Source organism: Capra hircus, chromosome 21 (assembly GCF_001704415.2).
Source record: "Capra hircus breed San Clemente chromosome 21, ASM170441v1, whole genome shotgun sequence".
Taxonomy (NCBI): domain Eukaryota; kingdom Metazoa; phylum Chordata; class Mammalia; order Artiodactyla; family Bovidae; genus Capra; species Capra hircus.
The window spans coordinates 34,673,004-34,689,681 of NC_030828.1; the positions used below are offsets into that span (position 1 = coordinate 34,673,004).

Genomic DNA, 16,678 nt, shown 5'->3' on the forward strand with positions numbered 1-16,678 from the left:
CCCTGAAGCAGTCTTGCGCCTACGCCCGTGTTCTGCACAGTTAAGCTGGGAGAAGACAGGAAGTATGGGGAAATGAGGTGGATGCAAGAGCCTTTGACTACAACTTACTGATGAATGAAACCCTGATGACCCTTAATGCACAACACAACAGCGAAGAGCACTAAAATCTAAAAGGGGTAAAAATCATGGCCACTGAAGAACGCACCTGCAGGAATTAAAACCCTGCCTGCTGCTCAGCTGCTGTTTCGGACGTAGGCCAGGTTCCCAGCGCCTTGCCAGCTGCGTTCCAGAAGGAGCGCTGCCTTAGTTTGCAATCGCCGGAACCACCGCTTGCTCTACCTTTGCAATTAGTCAAAACTAATCAAAACGAACACAAGTGAGTCAGCTGTGAAATCCCTGTTCTTTACCATGGGCTGTGTGGTGGGAGAGTGCACAGATGGAGTTTCCTTTTTAAAGGAAATGTTTTGGCACTGGCCTCTGTTAAACAGTTTTCCCTTGTTTCCATCTGGTTTTAGTATTGGGACACGTACATGAGAGAATGGAAAAAGAAAATTCTGTTGGCGTGCTAAACCACTAGAAAAGCTGAAGTGGTCGACAGCACATCCTCCCAATCCTTGGAGACGAAAGCGCTTTGTGCAAGGAATGTTGTCACATTGTTATTAAGGAAAGGGAGAGTTCGGTTTCTTGGTTCCAGGCCTGTCCTAAAGTATTTTTCTTTTTTAATGTGCACAGATGGAAAGGAAAGGGACCCAGATTTGAGTCTCAGCCTTATCACCATCTAGCTGCCAGCCCCTGGGCAGTGTCTCAACCACTCTACACCCTGGCTAGTTCCTGTAAAGTAGAAACTACAACAAAAGCCACGTCACAAGGCTATTGTGAGGATTAAGTGAGATAACACCTGTTAAGTGGTTTGTTCTCCATTTTTGGACTCTCCTTATTCATAAGGCTTTAGAAAAGACAAATGATTATTACCACTGCTTTTCACAGGAAGGGATCTAGAACCATCGAGGAACCTCTAAAAAACACTTAAAGGCATCTACTTGTTTCATTGCATAAATGAAGAAAAGTTCATACATGGTGGTGCTCTTGTGAGGAGCCTCTCAGAACTTCCCAGGGGAATCAATCTTCTGTAAGACTCAAATACATCCTCTGACACTCTCACTCTATTGCGGGGGTTTCCTTAACAGCCCAGCTACTAGTGTAGAGGACTGTCACCGTCCAGCCGAAACCAACCAAAGCCTAAACTGGTAGAAAAATAGAGTAATCCCAAAACGTGACTATCTCTAGAGCTGGGTGAGGGAGGGTGAGAGAAGATGCTTGGTTTGGGAAGATCTCTCTCATACGACTCTTATGCCTAACAGACAGACAGAGGAGCACAATGTCTAAGGGAATATAGGCCTAGAATCAACCACCTGGGTTTAAATCTCTGATCTGTAACTCACAAACCCATGACCGTGGGCCAGCCAATTGACTTCCGGAGGCTGTTTCCTCATCTACAAGATGAAGATGGTACCGTTATCTACCTCATAACGTTGTTAGAAGGATTAAATAAGTTAATATATGAAAGGGCATAGAACCATGCCCAATATATTGGTCAATTTATTGAGTTCCTACTCAATAAATACTATTACTACTATTAGTATTATTACTGCTCCTAAATCAAAGAGGAGCTGGCGCTTCCCTAACTGTACTGAGCACTGAAGCAGGCGATGGAGTCACGGTAGGTGCTACACCGAAGGTTATTTACAAATGACGCCAGGTGGCAACATTTACTCAGCCAGAAGATGTTTCAGAAGAAAACCCTCTCTTTTAAGTTCCTGTAACCAACCAGTGGTCACATACAGTTGTGAGAGCCAGACCATAAAGAAGGCAGAATGCCCAAGAATTGATGTCTTTGAACTGTGGATGCTGGAGAAGATTCCTGAAAGTGCCTTGGACAGCAAGGAGATCAAACCAGTCAATCTGAAAGGAGATCAACCCCGAATATTCACTGGAAAGACTTATGCTGAAGCTCTAGTATTTTGGTCATCTGATGCAAACAGATGACTCATTGGAAAAGTCCCTGATGCTGGGGAAGATCAAGTGCAGGAGAAGACAGTATCAGAGGATGAGAAGGCTAGACAGCATTAAGGATGCAATGAACATGGGCAAACTCTAGGAGATGGTGAGGGACAGGGAGGCCTGGGTGCTGCAGTCCATGGTGTGGCAAAGAGTCAGACATGACTGGGCAACCGAACAACCACCACCACCACCACCAAGGATATTATCCTTGCAAATGTTTTAATCCAATTTGTCTCCACACATATCACAAAAGGGCCAAATTCTCAATGTGAAGTATAACAGAAGACATTATATTTTTCTAAATAAAAAAGGATGTGGAAAGATTCATATAATCAAGACACTGGAAATAACTTTGCTTTTTATTGCACTGTCTTCCAGAGCTACTTACAATTTTAGGGCTGGATTTACGTGCCCAATCTCTATAATGAAGAGATAAAAGCCTCACCCTGATGTATATCTCAAATGGAGGAAAGTCTATTACTCAAAAACCTCAGAAATGAAATAGAAGACACAGTACAGGTCAAAACTGTAGATACAGTAGAGACCAAAACGGTTCAATGTCTTTATGAATTTTGAAGAGTTGGGGGGAAACCTGCTCTTTAAAACATGGTTCACTCTACACCACACCTCCTCTTGGAAAAAAATGGTGAAGTACTCTGGTAGTTCCAGCACAGCCACTGGGGTGACAAGGAGTGAGTGGATTTCAGTCACTTCAAAAGTGGTAACCTGGGACATCTCTGAAGAGCACTGGTGCCTTCATCTGGGAAAAGAAATATACACCACCTAAGCAAGGTAGGGATATTTTGAGGATTAACTGCAATTAAAACAAGACAACAAAACAGAGACAGGATGATTTTTATTTTCACCTATATAATATCTGAAAGATATTTTCAATATTTACTACTTTTATAGTAAAGAATAACAAATATAGTTCATTATTATAGTGGTCTTGTATTTCTTCTTTCATTGTTAATAGCTTTGTCCATCTCTGAGTTCAATGTAGATTTCTTCATTTTTCGTGGATAAAAACTCTTGGAAAGTGAGCTCACCACTCCTGAATAAATCATTTCTATCAAGGTCAAAGTTCACCTGTCTTGTATTTTTCCTTTTCTTTCCTCTAATATCTATAGATCTTGAGACGAGATCTAGTCTGAGTTTAGAAAGTAGATAAAAAGAATTTCTTTCTTATGCCAGGTCTCTGATAATTACTTTTGGTTAAATTAATTCCAATAGCAAACTATAAAGAATGTTCTCAAATTCTCATAATTGTTTTGTGTATCCATTTGGATTATTACCAAATTGAATTTATCCCTATGTAATATATATGAAATAGGAATGAAATTTGCTGTTAAAATTTTCAAGAGGGTTCAGAACCCTAGACCCTCAGAGCCCAAAGGAAGCATTGAACTTGTGAAATGAATTGAATCCCAACAAAATTCAAAACTTTGATGATGGCCAACCAAGAAGAAAGAGACCAATATGTATTCTTTAGATAGAACTGAGTACCAAAAACATCCTATTATGTCAGGTATACCAATAAGACAACCCAGAGAATTCCCCAAGGCAGTGCAGTTTCTCAACTTTTAGCTTCAGTATCTCACGCATAACCCTTTCAGGTAAGTTTCCCCGCTACCTCTCATGCTGTATTTAGTAGAGCCTAAGTGGAACCTTAGCCTCTTGATGAAAGTGAAAGAGGACAGTGAAAAAGCTGGCTTAAAGCTCAACATTCAGAAAACGAAGATCATGGCATCCAGTCCCATTACTTCATGGCAAATAGATGGGGAAACAGTGGAAACAGTGTCAGACTTTATTTTTCTGGGCTCCAAAAATCACTGCAGATGGTGACTGCAGCCATGAAATTAAAAGACGCTTACTCCTTGGAAGGAAAGTTATGACCAACCTAGATAGCATGTTAAAAAGCAGAGACATTACTTTGTCAACAAAAGTCCATCTAGTCAAGGCTATGGTTTTTCCAGTGGTCATGTATGGATGTGAGAGTTGGACTATAAAGAAAGCTGAGCGCTGAAGAATTGATGCTTTTGAACTGTGGTGTTGGAGAACACTCTTGAGAGTCCCTTGGACTGCAAGGAGATCCAACCAATCCATCCTAAATGAGATTAGTCCTGAGTGTTCATTGGAAGCACTGATGCTAAAGGTGAAACTCTAATACTTTGGCCACCTGATGCAAAGAGCTGACTCATTGGAAAAGACCCTCATGCTGGGAAAGATTAAAGGCAGGAGGAGAAGGGGATGACAGAGGATGAGATGGTTGGATGGCATCACCGACTCAATGGACATGGATTTGGGTGGACTCAGGGAGTTGGTGATGGACAGGGAGGCCTGGCGTGCTGCAGTTCATGCAGTTGCAAAGAATTGGACATGACTGAGTGACTGAACTGAACTGAAGTGGAACCAGGGCATCTGTAAAGTTCTAGAGGTTACTCTAAGAAACACCTAGGACTGGTAGCCATGGAGATAAAGAATATTATTGCCAAGACCAATGCTAAAACACATCATTACCTTCCATGGGATCTATTTTACATAAATAATTTCATCAAAGATCATTCAGGACTCTTTTTAATAAGAAAATTTTGCTCTCTACAAATCTAAAATCATTTTGAAAAGATTAAGATTCTCAGTTTTAACACAATATGTAGGAGAATGTATTAATCACAAAATTTAAAGTTTCTTCATGCTCCTTCTATGGAGATAATGAGCAGCAGGCAAGGAAACATGTTTATCCATTTAGAGATATGAAGGGTAACATTATACATTATGCATACTGAATTAAAACAGATCAGGAAAATCGATTTTAAACATGAAATTATGGAATGTTCAGTAGGTAATTAGCCTCTAATAGTAAATTGATATTAACTTCTCAGCAAGTTTCTAGTTTGGTCTTGTAGGCCCAAATATCATGGAGGGGGCAACTGACTATAGAAATAGTTGTAGGCAAAGCTTACTTCACAATTTGAATGAGCCAACAGTTCCAAGTTATAAAGTCCACATTGTCATAAGGTATTTAGTAAGCTATGCGTTTAAAGTTTTGAACTTGTCAACTGAATTGAATCCCAGCAAAATTTAGAGCTTTGACAATGGCCAACCAAGAAGAAAGAGACTAAGATGTTTTCTTTAGATAGGACTGAGTACCAAAAGCACACTGTTATGTCAAGTATACCAGTAAGACAACCCAGAGAATAATTCCTCAAGACAGTGAAATAAAAACATATGTTCACATAAAGACATGTACATAGAGGTTCATAACAAGAATGCTCAAACTACCGCACAACTGCACTCACCTCACATGCTAGTAAAGTAATGCTCAAAATTCTCCAAGCCAGGCTTTAGCAATACGTGAACTGTGGACTCCCTGATGTTCAAGCTGGTTTTAGAAAAGGCAGAGGAACAAGAGATCAAATTGCCTACATCTGCTGGATCATGGAAAAAGCAAGAGAGTTCCAGAAAAACATCTATTTCTGCTTTATTGACTATGCCAAAGCCTTTGACTGTGTGGATCACAATAAACTGTGGAAAATTCTGAAAAAGATGGGAATATCAGACCACCTAACCTGCCTCTTGAGAAACCTATATGCAGGTCAGGAGCAACAATTAGAACCAGACATGGAACAACAGACTGGTTCCAAACAGGAAAAGAAGTACGTCAAGGCTGTATATTGTTACCCTGCTTATTTAACTCCTATGCAGAGTACATCATGAGAAATGCTGGACTGGAAGAAACACAAGCTGGAATCAAGATTGCCGGGAGAAATATCAATAACCTCAGATATGCAGATAACACCACCCTTAAGGCAGAAAGTGAAGAGGAGCTAAAAAGCCTCTTGATGAAAGTGAAAGAGGAGAGTGAAAAAGTTAGCTTAAAGCTGAACATTCAGAAAATGAAGATCATGGCATCCGGTCCCATCACTCCATGGAAAATAGATGGGGAAACAGTGGAAACAGTGTCAGACTTTATTTTTTTGGGCTCCAAAATCACTGCAGATGGTGACTGCAGCCATGAAATTAAAAGACACTTACTCCTTGGAAGAAAAGTTATGACCAACCTAGATATCATATTCAAAAGCAGAGACATTACTTTGCCAACTAAGGTCCATCTAGTCAAGGCTATGGTTTTTCCAGTGGTCATGTATGGATGTGAGAGTTGGACTGTGAAGGGGGCTGAGCACCGAAGAATTGATGCTTTTGAACTGTGGTGTTAGAGAAGACTCTTGAGAGTCCCTTGGACTACAAGGAGATCCAACCAGTCCATTCTGAAGGAGATCAGTCCTGGGTGTTGTTTGGAAGGAATGATGCTAAAGCTGAAGCTCCAGTACTTTGGCCACCTCATGTGAAGAGTTGACTTATTGGAAAAGACTCTGATGCTGGGAGGGATTGGGGGCAGGAGGAGAAGGGGACGACCAAGAATAAGATGGCTGGATGGCATCACGGACTCGACGGATGTGAGTCTGAGTGAACTCCGGGAGATGGTGATGGACAGGGAGGCCTGGCGTGCTGCGATTCATGGGGTCACAAAGAGTCAGACACAACTGAGCAACTGAATTGAACTGAACAATTTTATTTATTATTTATAATAACAAAACATCAGAACTCAGATGTCTGCTTATATGCAAGTGAATAAAAAATTATAACTATGCAGTAGAATACTAACCAGCAATAAAATGAACCATCAATGCTTCAATTTAAGCATCTATTGTGTTTATACTTGGCAATGTTCCCAGTGCTACGGGAACTGGGAACACACTGAGACACAGATCAGATAGATGGAAGCACAGGTTTGCGGTGATACACAGCTGCCTCTGTCCGAGGGCTCAAAAGACCATCTAGGACAACTTCTCGTACCTATAAAGGAGAGGGTAGTTGCTACCCCTCTTCTGGTGTAGACTGAGATAAGACAGTTAAATAATTTTTATGATCATCCCACTAGTGACTCTGTAAGACATTTTTGAGAATCAATTTTTTCAGGATATTATTTCACTTCAGTTCAGTTACTCCATCATGTCTGACTCTTTGCGACCCCATGAATCTCAGCACGCCAGGCCTCCCTGTCCATCACCAACTCCCGGAGTTCACCCAAATGCACGTCCATTGAGTTGGTGATGCCATCCAGCCATCTCATCCTCTGTCGTCCCCTTCTCTTCCTGCCCCCAATCCCTCCCAGCATCAGAGTCTTTTCTGATGAGTCAACTCTTCACATGAGGTGGCCAAAGTACTGGAGTTTCAGCTTCAGCATCATTCCCTCCAAAGAAATCCCAGGGCTGATCTCCTTCAGAATGGACTGGTTGGATCTCCTTGCAGTCCAAGGGACTCTCAAGAGTAAATATATCTCAAGATATATTTACACATAATAAAATGTAACTACTTTAAGTATGTATTTTGACGAGTTGTGAAAAATGTATGCACCCAAGTAACTACCACCACAATCAACAACATATAGAACACTTACAAGACTGCAAGAAATCCCCTCATGTTTCTTTGCAGTCAGTCACCAGTTCCACCACCTGGCAACACCAATGGGCTTCCTGTCACTATAGCTTAAGCTGTATCCATTCTAGAATTTCATATAAATAGAATCATATAGCATGTGGTCATTTCTGTTTTTTCTTCTTCACCCACTACAAGGTTTCTGAGATTCCTCTATGTTTCTACATGTATTGATGGTTCATTTTTATCGCCAGTTAGTATTCTACTGCATAGTTATAAAATAATTCGCTTATTCACTCACATATAGGTGGACATCTGAGTTCTGATTTTTGGTTATTATAAATAATAAATAAAACTGTTATGAACTTCTATCTACATGTCTTTATATGGACATGTTTTTATTTCCCTTGGGTAAATGCCTAGGAATAGATTTGTTGAGTCATACGTATGCAAGTTCAACTGTATAAACAACCTGTCAAATTGTTTACCAAAGCAGTTCTATCATTTTTACATTTCCACTAGCAAAAATGAGAGCTCAAATTACTCTACATGTTTGCTAACACTTGGTATTCTCAGTTCTTTAAATTTTAGCTGTTACTGAAAAGAAAAAGTGGAAACCAATATTTTAGAACGTTAATCATAGAGGCATCTCAGTAGTAAGTATCTGCATACAATCCAAGAAGTCAGCCAGGAAGTCCAATGAGAAACACTCAAATTCTATCCCAAAGCTCCATGAATGAACTGGAGAGGTTATTTCTCTCCTTGTGTGCATGCATGCTAAGTCGCTTCAGTCGCGTCCAACTTACACAATTATAACACAACTCAAGAAAGAGTTTATTTCCCCTGATTCAGCACTATTTTGGATTCCCCTAGAGGATACAACCCACTCTGAAAAATAAGTCGTCTCCTGATCACAGGCCTTTCCTGATCAGATGGCCAAACCAGAAAAAATTCAAACACAGAAAAGCATTAGTAAAAGACATTCAGTATATAAAACAGCCATGCTGACATGCGTACATTGGCAAGCTTTGAAAGCTTTGATAGTCTTCTCTTTATAAAAAGAATATAACTCTTTATGCAGTATGAAATGTGGTTAAAAATTATTTGCAGACATTGCCTTAATTTTGACAAATTTTGCCTGTTCAACATGGAGAGCTGGTTTTCATCAACCAAACCACAAGGGCTGAAGGGCTTGGACTCCCAGAAAGCATAGGGGGTTCGCTCTGATAGCAGGAAGGAACAGCTGTCATTCCAGGGCCCTGCTTCCACTGCAGTCTCCTAGGTAAGCTGAGATACAAAGACTCAACAGGACTGAACAGAAGATAAGGCGGAACTCAGAAGCCAGCTCACCTTTCAAAGAAGCTGCCCTTCCCTCTGCCTGGAATGCCCCCCACACCCACACCACCTATTTTCAGAACCAAGGAGCCCTACTTTTCCTGCAGTTCTGGGTTCTCTCAAACAATCCAAATCCTCCTAACACATGCTTTCAAATCATTATATTTTTCCTCTTTAACCTTTTCACAGTTAATAATTATGTTTATTTTGGTGAGTAAAATATTAATGACTACTGCTCTTTCCCCACTGAACAACGTGTCATGAGCTTTTCTCCTAACTGAACCCACCATGAGTGCTCAGTATATAAAAATTCCTTAATAAAATTTGCATAATTAATTACTTGTTAATTAAAACAATGCTTTATCAGAAATGTATTGATAGGCCTCTATGCTTTGCATAAGATAGAAACTAAAGGTGGCTGTTTCTTTCTCAATTATAAGAAAATTCAAACTGCAAAAAAACCGTGGTTGTCAAAGTTGCCTGGTCTTCTCCTGCCCCAGTTTCCATTAAACCAGCTGCTTCAATGTCAGATCTGCTTTGTCAACCAATCCTCTCAAAATTCAAATCCATGAAAAGGATGAAGACTTTCAGAACTCAAGACTCTCCTACATTAGAATGTCACAGAAAAGCAAGTCTCATAGTTTCAGACTTTCAACCTGAAGGTCCTGGTAATTTATAAAGGAAACGCAGTTACCCAGTAAGTCCCCAGTTACTATTCCCTATGGCAAATGGTCAAAGTCTTTCACTGAGAGGAGGAGGTTAGAGGACCCAGGTAACATTACCAACTTCATGATCAGCAATAGGCTGACAATAGCATGTGCCTTAAAGGTAAACAAAACCATCCTCTTCAGACTTCCCTCGTGGTCCAGTGGTTAAGACTCCATACTTCCAAAGCAGGGGGCACAGGTACAATCTGTGGTCAGGGAACTAGGATCCCACATGCCACCTGGGTGAGGCCAAAAACAAAAATGCCCTTTTTTCATCCACCTTTTCTGTACCTACCTGTCTTCAAGAAATCTCAAGGGAACGGTGAGAGAATTGAGCTCAAGAAAATTAGAATCACTGTGCATCCACGCTCATCCCATGCTCAGCTCAGCCCAAAAACAAAACAAAATTTAATTTAATGCCTTCTAGTCACTATCAGTACAAGCAAAAACTCCAGAACTGAAATTTAAAGATGTGAAAATACTTTTAAGACCTGAACCTCACTTACAAAATACTAGGAAGGTATTAGGAGAGGCTACTGAAGTCTTGAGTCCCTATTGCGTAGCAAGCACTGCCCAGCACATTAAAGGAATGCAAATATCTTCCCATCACCAATTTTATTAACCTAATCACTACTGGGGTTAAAGAAAAACCAGTATTTCAGGGTCAATCCTCATTCTAACCACTGAGAAGGCATTCTTACCAAACAGCTCTCTGTTTCCATTTCATTTTAAACTAAGGCATAGTCCTACTGTTATCTTTACATTTTCTTTCTGGAAAAAAGCTATTGCTACCCTGAAATAAGTTCTGATAAGGAAATGAGCAAAGGCTTAATTCTTAAAAAAAAAAAAAGAGAAAAGCTAAAAATGGGTCCAAAAATAAAGTTTTATTCCCAAGCCACAACTGGAGAAACTTAGGGGAAAAAAAAAATGAATAAAGGCAAGCCTAATTTTTCCACTGCCCAGTTACAAGAAATATCAGAAACATTACAAATGTTCTAGGTCCTCAGATTAGCATCACCCAGAGCTCCATAGAAAATTTATCCAAATTTTATCTCAAAAAAACTTGGGATGAATCCACAGTAAGTTCCACAGATCTCCTACAATCACAAACAGAAAGAGGAAAAAAATAATAATAATCACACAAAATTCTAAGCTTAATGGAACAGATGCCTCTTCCTGACAAGGAACAGCTGTTGGGCAAAGCTGTGATTTACGAGCTGAAGCTACTTTCTCACATTCCATACGGTGTCGATATTTATCTTGAGACCAACTATTACTGATTATTGGCAACTGTTGAGAAAAAGAAAAAAAGAAGTCCGTGAAACTCAGGCTGCTGGTAGTAATAATTATCCAAATACAAGGAGGCGTTCTAAAACAAAAATCTCAAGAGGATAGCCCACTTTATGTCAAGGCCCTAGTGAAGGGAAAGTATGGACAAACAGATGCTCTTAATGAAATGGAAAACACATTAAAACTGCACTTCATTACCTCTGCATATAAGGCAACCTCAAGTCAAGATGCCATGAGTCTCCAAGGATCAAGGAAGACAACAGACAGGCAAAGAGTGGAAGGCAGCCATTTCAAGCCGTGAACTGTAACCCTCCTGGATACTAGAATTAACTGCTGCAAAACAGAAGACATCTTTAATAATATTCATATCATTTTTATTACCTGACAGGCAGATGTAAGTTAAATATTCGCCTTGACCTCCAGTTGCCAAGAAAGGAATCTTTTTCTTTGTCCTCCTCTTGACCTGGACAGCTCCCAACATCCTTTCATCAAGAGGTGCAAAAATTTCCTTGCTGATCGCAGATTTGGCACTCATTGTCAACCAAGTAACCAGGGCACGCAGTGAGTTTTCTAGAGAAGAAAAAGAAAAGGCAGGTTGGAATTGGCAATATTGTAAAGAGACATACAAGAATGAGCAGTAGATTATGATCCAACCACCCTACTCCCAGGCAAATATCCAGAAAAGACAAAAACTCTATTAGTAATATAAATGGCTGTCAATAGATGAATGGATAAAGATGATACGGTATAGAAACACAGTGGGATACTACCTAGCTATAAAAAATCAAATAATGCCATTTGCAGGAACATAGATGGAGCTAGAGATTATCATACTCCATGAAGTAAGTCAGAATGAGGAAGACAAGTAGCATATGATATCCCTTATATGTGGAATCCAAATAAAAAATGGTATAAGTGAACTTATTTATAAAACATACAGAGTCACGGACATGGAAAACAAACATATGGTTACCAAAGAGAAAGGGGTGGTGAGGTATAAATAGAAAATTTGGGAAGTACAGAAACACACTACTATATATAAAATAGATTAACAACAAGGACCTACTATATAACACAGGGAATATTCAATATATTATAATAACCTACAATGGAAAAGAATCTGAAAAGTATATATATATATATATGTGTGTGTGTGTGTAAAAGGTCATTTCATTGTATACCTAAAACACTGTAAATCAACTGCAATGAAAAAAAATGAGCAGCAAGTTTATTTGCAGTTGAGGTAATTTTCAATTTGTGGTTTAACCTCTCACTTGCTTGAAATGCATTATATTTCAATCATTAAAAGCAAGGCCTTCACATTTATAATAACTGAAAAAAATTCAAACAAAAACGGAATACAGATTTACTTGCTGAAAATGACAAATTCAACACAAAGAGATGAACAGCACAAAATGGGATCAAGAAGGTGTGTCAGTCTCCACCCCAACTGCACCTGACTCTACCTAGCAGGTGGCACCCACCCCATTCCCATTCTACAAGGACCATGATTTCACCATTTTCAGTTGAGAAATCTTTCCAATGTCGAGAAATCTTTTAAGTCAAGAGGTGCACTTCGAAATCTCCTTGAACTCTAATATAAATCTATTTCCCTAACTCTATTCATAAAGGAAATAATTATATCATCTTTCCCATAATAACTATATATGCAACAGAAGACCATTAATTTAATCACCCTTCAGCTGCTTTGGATCAAGCTAAGTAATTAATCCTTATTTATTAGCCTCTTTCAATGGGTCCTATTTTCCAGGACTCCTCTGCCTCTCACTGCCATGCTCTGGACCCTCGACAAATTCTCCAGTTTCCTTAAGCTAAAGCGGACACAGAATTCTAAAAAAATATCTGACCAATGCCAAGTATTTTGAAAATGTTACCCAGCAGTTCCCACGTGCTATGCTCCTGTTGTTAACTGGCACTGTGTGCCCAATAATTAAGAAAATAAAGCAGCATGTTGCTGACTCACAATGGGTCTCCTCTCTCCCCAATCCCACAAAGTTACACATACACAGTCCCCATGTTATATTTAGTTTCCCAAAGCTGTATTCCCTAAAGGTCTTAATTATGCTTATTTGTGTCTATTACATTCAAGGTCAATCTCAATTTTAACTGTATATCATCCAAAAACTCAACTGTAACTTGAATAAATGAGTCAATGTTTTCTATGCCATCATTCCAGTCATCCTGGATGTCATCATCAATATCTTAATCAGTATTCAACATTTGTTCAACAAATGACAAAACTAAAGGTGCAGAGAAGGCCAACGGTTTGTACAGCGTGCACACGCAGAGGTCATGTACGCTGTACAGTGTTCGGAGATCCTGCAGAGGGATCAATAACACAGCTATACACGGCAACGGCAGCTCAAAGAGCTGCCCAGTGGGTCGTCATTTCCTTCTCCATTCCCATAGGATATAGGGATCAAACCTATATCTCCTGCATTGCAGGAGGATTCTTTACTGCTGAGCCACAGGGGAACAGCTGAAGATGCTAAGCAATGTTATTGTACCAATGCTAAGTTTTGTGAATGAAATGACAGCATTTGGTTATGCTGGCGATGTCCTTGTTCTTAGGAGATATGTTATAAAGTATTTAGGGGTGAAGTGTCATGATATCTTCGACTTAATATCAAGTGATTTAGCAAAATATTCATGTTATAAAACTGTATCTATCGATACACACACACACAAATATGGAGTAAGAGAGAGGGAGAAGAATGTGTGGCAAGTTGTTGAAAACAGATGACTCTAGATGAATTTTACAAATGAGGCAATCGGTAAATAAACACCTATTACATGCCACCCCAATGCTCAGTATTAGAGATGTAAGAAATAATTAAGATAGGCTCCTGGTTCTCCAGGAGTTGACTACTGATTATATTAAAGATTTCCCTTAAATTCAGATGATTTATGATGGAAGACATGGAACATTCCTCCCAATGCAAGATTCACAAATGTTGCAACACAGCTGTCCATCTATAACTGATCCATACCTGTAACTTCATAGAAGGAAAGAAATATATTTAAAAAAAAAAAAAAGAACATTCCCCTGGTTAAAGAAATTTCTCCTGCTTTCAATTCTGTAAGTAGGTTTTCTCAGTGGCACCAAGAATAAACAATAAAAAGTGTTGGTGTTTATTACTAAACAACAACAACAAAATCCTTCTATCTATCCTTCAATACAGATCTGTGGCCAGGTCGATGTGCTCAGATCATGATATCTTATCATTGCCAGCAGGTTCTTCATCCTAGCTGAGTACAAAATGATGATAGAATCTCTTGATATGCTGACCTCTAACTGATATCCCGTGATTTCCAAGAAGTTAGCAAGCAGAATTCCTCCCACTGTGATTTACCCTATGACTTTGCTAGGCAGGATATTACAATTTAGAGGGACTTTTTTTTTTAAAAGGAGAGAAACTAGCTTTTTTCTAGCTCCAAGGTCTCTCATCTCTCAGCACTTGGGGATGTGGGAATAAGAAAGCCAATGGTAGCACAGTGGCTTCAAACTTCTAGGAAGATTGATGAAAGTCATCTGCCCAAAGTCATCAGGCATTCTCTGACCAGAGCCTTCCCAACAGTGGCAAGGCTTCTGCTTTTCCAACTCAGAGTCATACTTTTCTAAAATTGTGGTTAAAAGAAATAGAAAGCTATCATTTTATTATGCAAAATCTGTCAAGAGAAAAAGAAATAAAAGCAATATGCACGTGTTAACAAACTCATAGGAAATCCTGCTCATCTTTGAAAAACTGGTAAGAAATGGAAATGACCTTGTGTTGCTTTTTCATATGGATATTCAGCGGCCAAGAACAAAAGGGAGAAAAAAAAAAAAAGGAGGAAAAATAGAACCAATAACTTCAATGAGCACAAGGTCTGGAATCAAACAAACTTGGGTTCAAATTTTATTTCCAAAACTGAAGACGTATAATGTGCGTAAACCTCTTAAAATTCCAGATTCTCAGTTTACTCATGTGGGAAGATCTTCACCTAATTCATGGAAGGGCTGAAAGAATTAGATGAAACAATGCATGCAAATCACTTATTCTGGTGCCTGAATCGCAATGAATACTTAAAATGGAAATTTTTAAATTAACTCTCTAAGTAAGAAAAACAGAAGACACTCTTGCAGAAACTCAGTAAATGTAGCCTTCCATTTAGAAAGTGTTTAAAATTTTTGTTCAGGACAAGGACATGAACACGCCTGTGAGTACATGCGTATGTTTTTGATGCTACTCTGGAAAGGGAAATTGACAGTGGATTAGAAGAGAATGAATCAGAAAGTAAAAGGGACACTAATGTAGATTCATAGAAATAATCTATGAGTGTCTCCCAAACCTCACTGCATATCTGAACTTGGCAAGGAGAGCTTTTCAAAAATGCAGACCCTTGGGCCCCTCCTTTACCCCCACCAAATCACAATCTTGGGATCTGCAGTTGTAATCAGCTCTCTAACTGGTTCTCCGGCAGCCATCCTGACACCTAATTAGGTGAAAAACTGAGAGTCTAAGGAGGAACTGTGGGGATGGAAGAGTGTATTCTCAAGAGGACAGGAAGAGGATGCAGAGGACTTCTTTTCTCCATTCAGTCAAGCAGATTTCTCAGATCTTAGGTCTTCCTGCTGGTAAATCAATGCCCTCCCCACGGCTGGAGCCCTTTGTAAGAAAATCAAGATGAACACACAGCAGTGGTACACCTCTGATCAGTGTCACTCCAATCTACATGATCCTGAAGGGGGACAGGCCATGCCACCCAGAAATATGCTGCTTTAGTCTATTGATTGTTTTGAGCTAAAAGCACCAGAATAAACAGCAAATGTGGGCAGAGGCTTCCTCTGAATTCCCTTTATCTGTCTAAAGACAAATCCTCCAAAGGAACTCAGTTGTCATAAATTCCCTCTCCAGGAGTTTCATCCACGAGGAAAGACTGACTCTTGTCACAGGAAAGGCAACTAGAAGCCCACACACACTTAGACATACTTGGTCACCAACTGTCATACCTCCCATCAAGTCCTGTAAGGGCCTTTCACGTTTTCTGAAAATCATTTTTATGTTGGAGAAGACTCTTGAGAGTCCCTTTGACTGCAAGGAGATCCAACCAGTCCATTCTAAAGGAGATCAGTCCTGGGTGTTCTTTGGAAGGAATGATGCTGAAGCTGAAACTCCAGTACTTTGGCCACCTCATGCAAAGAGTTGACTCATTGGAAAAGACTCTGATGCTGGGAGGGATTGAGGGCAGGAGGAGAAGGGGACGACAGAGGATGAGATGGCTGGATGGATGGCATCACCGACTCGATGGATGTGAGTTTGAGTGAACTCTGGGAGATGGTGATGGACAGGGAGGCCTGGCATGCTGCAGTTCATGGGGTCGCAAAGAGTCGGACATGACTGAGCGACTGAACTGAACTGAAGAGGTCTATACCCCTCTCCCTCCCCTACCAAGATGGTATGTAATCCTACATTCTAAGCTGTCTCAGGAATTACTCATTTCTCCAGGGTATCTCCCAGGTACATACCAGGTGTACATGTTCATAAACTTCTGATGGGTTTTCTCTTGTTAATCTTTTATTACAGGGGTCTCAGCTAAGAATAAAAAATCTGCCTGCAATGCGGGAGACCTAGGTTGGATCCCTGGGTCAGGAAGTTCCCCTGGAGAAGGGAACGGCTACCCACTCCAGTATTCTGGCCTGGAGAATTCCACAGACAGAAGAGCCCATGGGTTCTTCAGGTTACAGTCCATGGGTTGCAAAGAGTCGGACACAACTGAACAACTTTTGCTTAGCTAGCAGCTAAGAATGCAGAAGAGTAAAATTATTTTTCCTTCCCTACAAC

General features: G+C 39.9%; 1 protein-coding gene across 3 annotated transcripts in view; it reads right to left on the reverse strand.

Moving 5' to 3' along the window:
* The window catches only part of STXBP6 (syntaxin binding protein 6), a 270,357-nt gene that overhangs the window by 184,533 nt on the left and 69,146 nt on the right, over positions 1–16,678 (reverse strand). For all 3 annotated transcript variants that reach the window (XM_018066444.1, XM_018066445.1, XM_018066446.1), the window contains one exon: positions 11,214–11,402. In XM_018066444.1, coding sequence (XP_017921933.1) covers positions 11,214–11,402 — 189 coding nt within the window. The remainder of the gene's footprint in view (positions 1–11,213; positions 11,403–16,678) is intronic.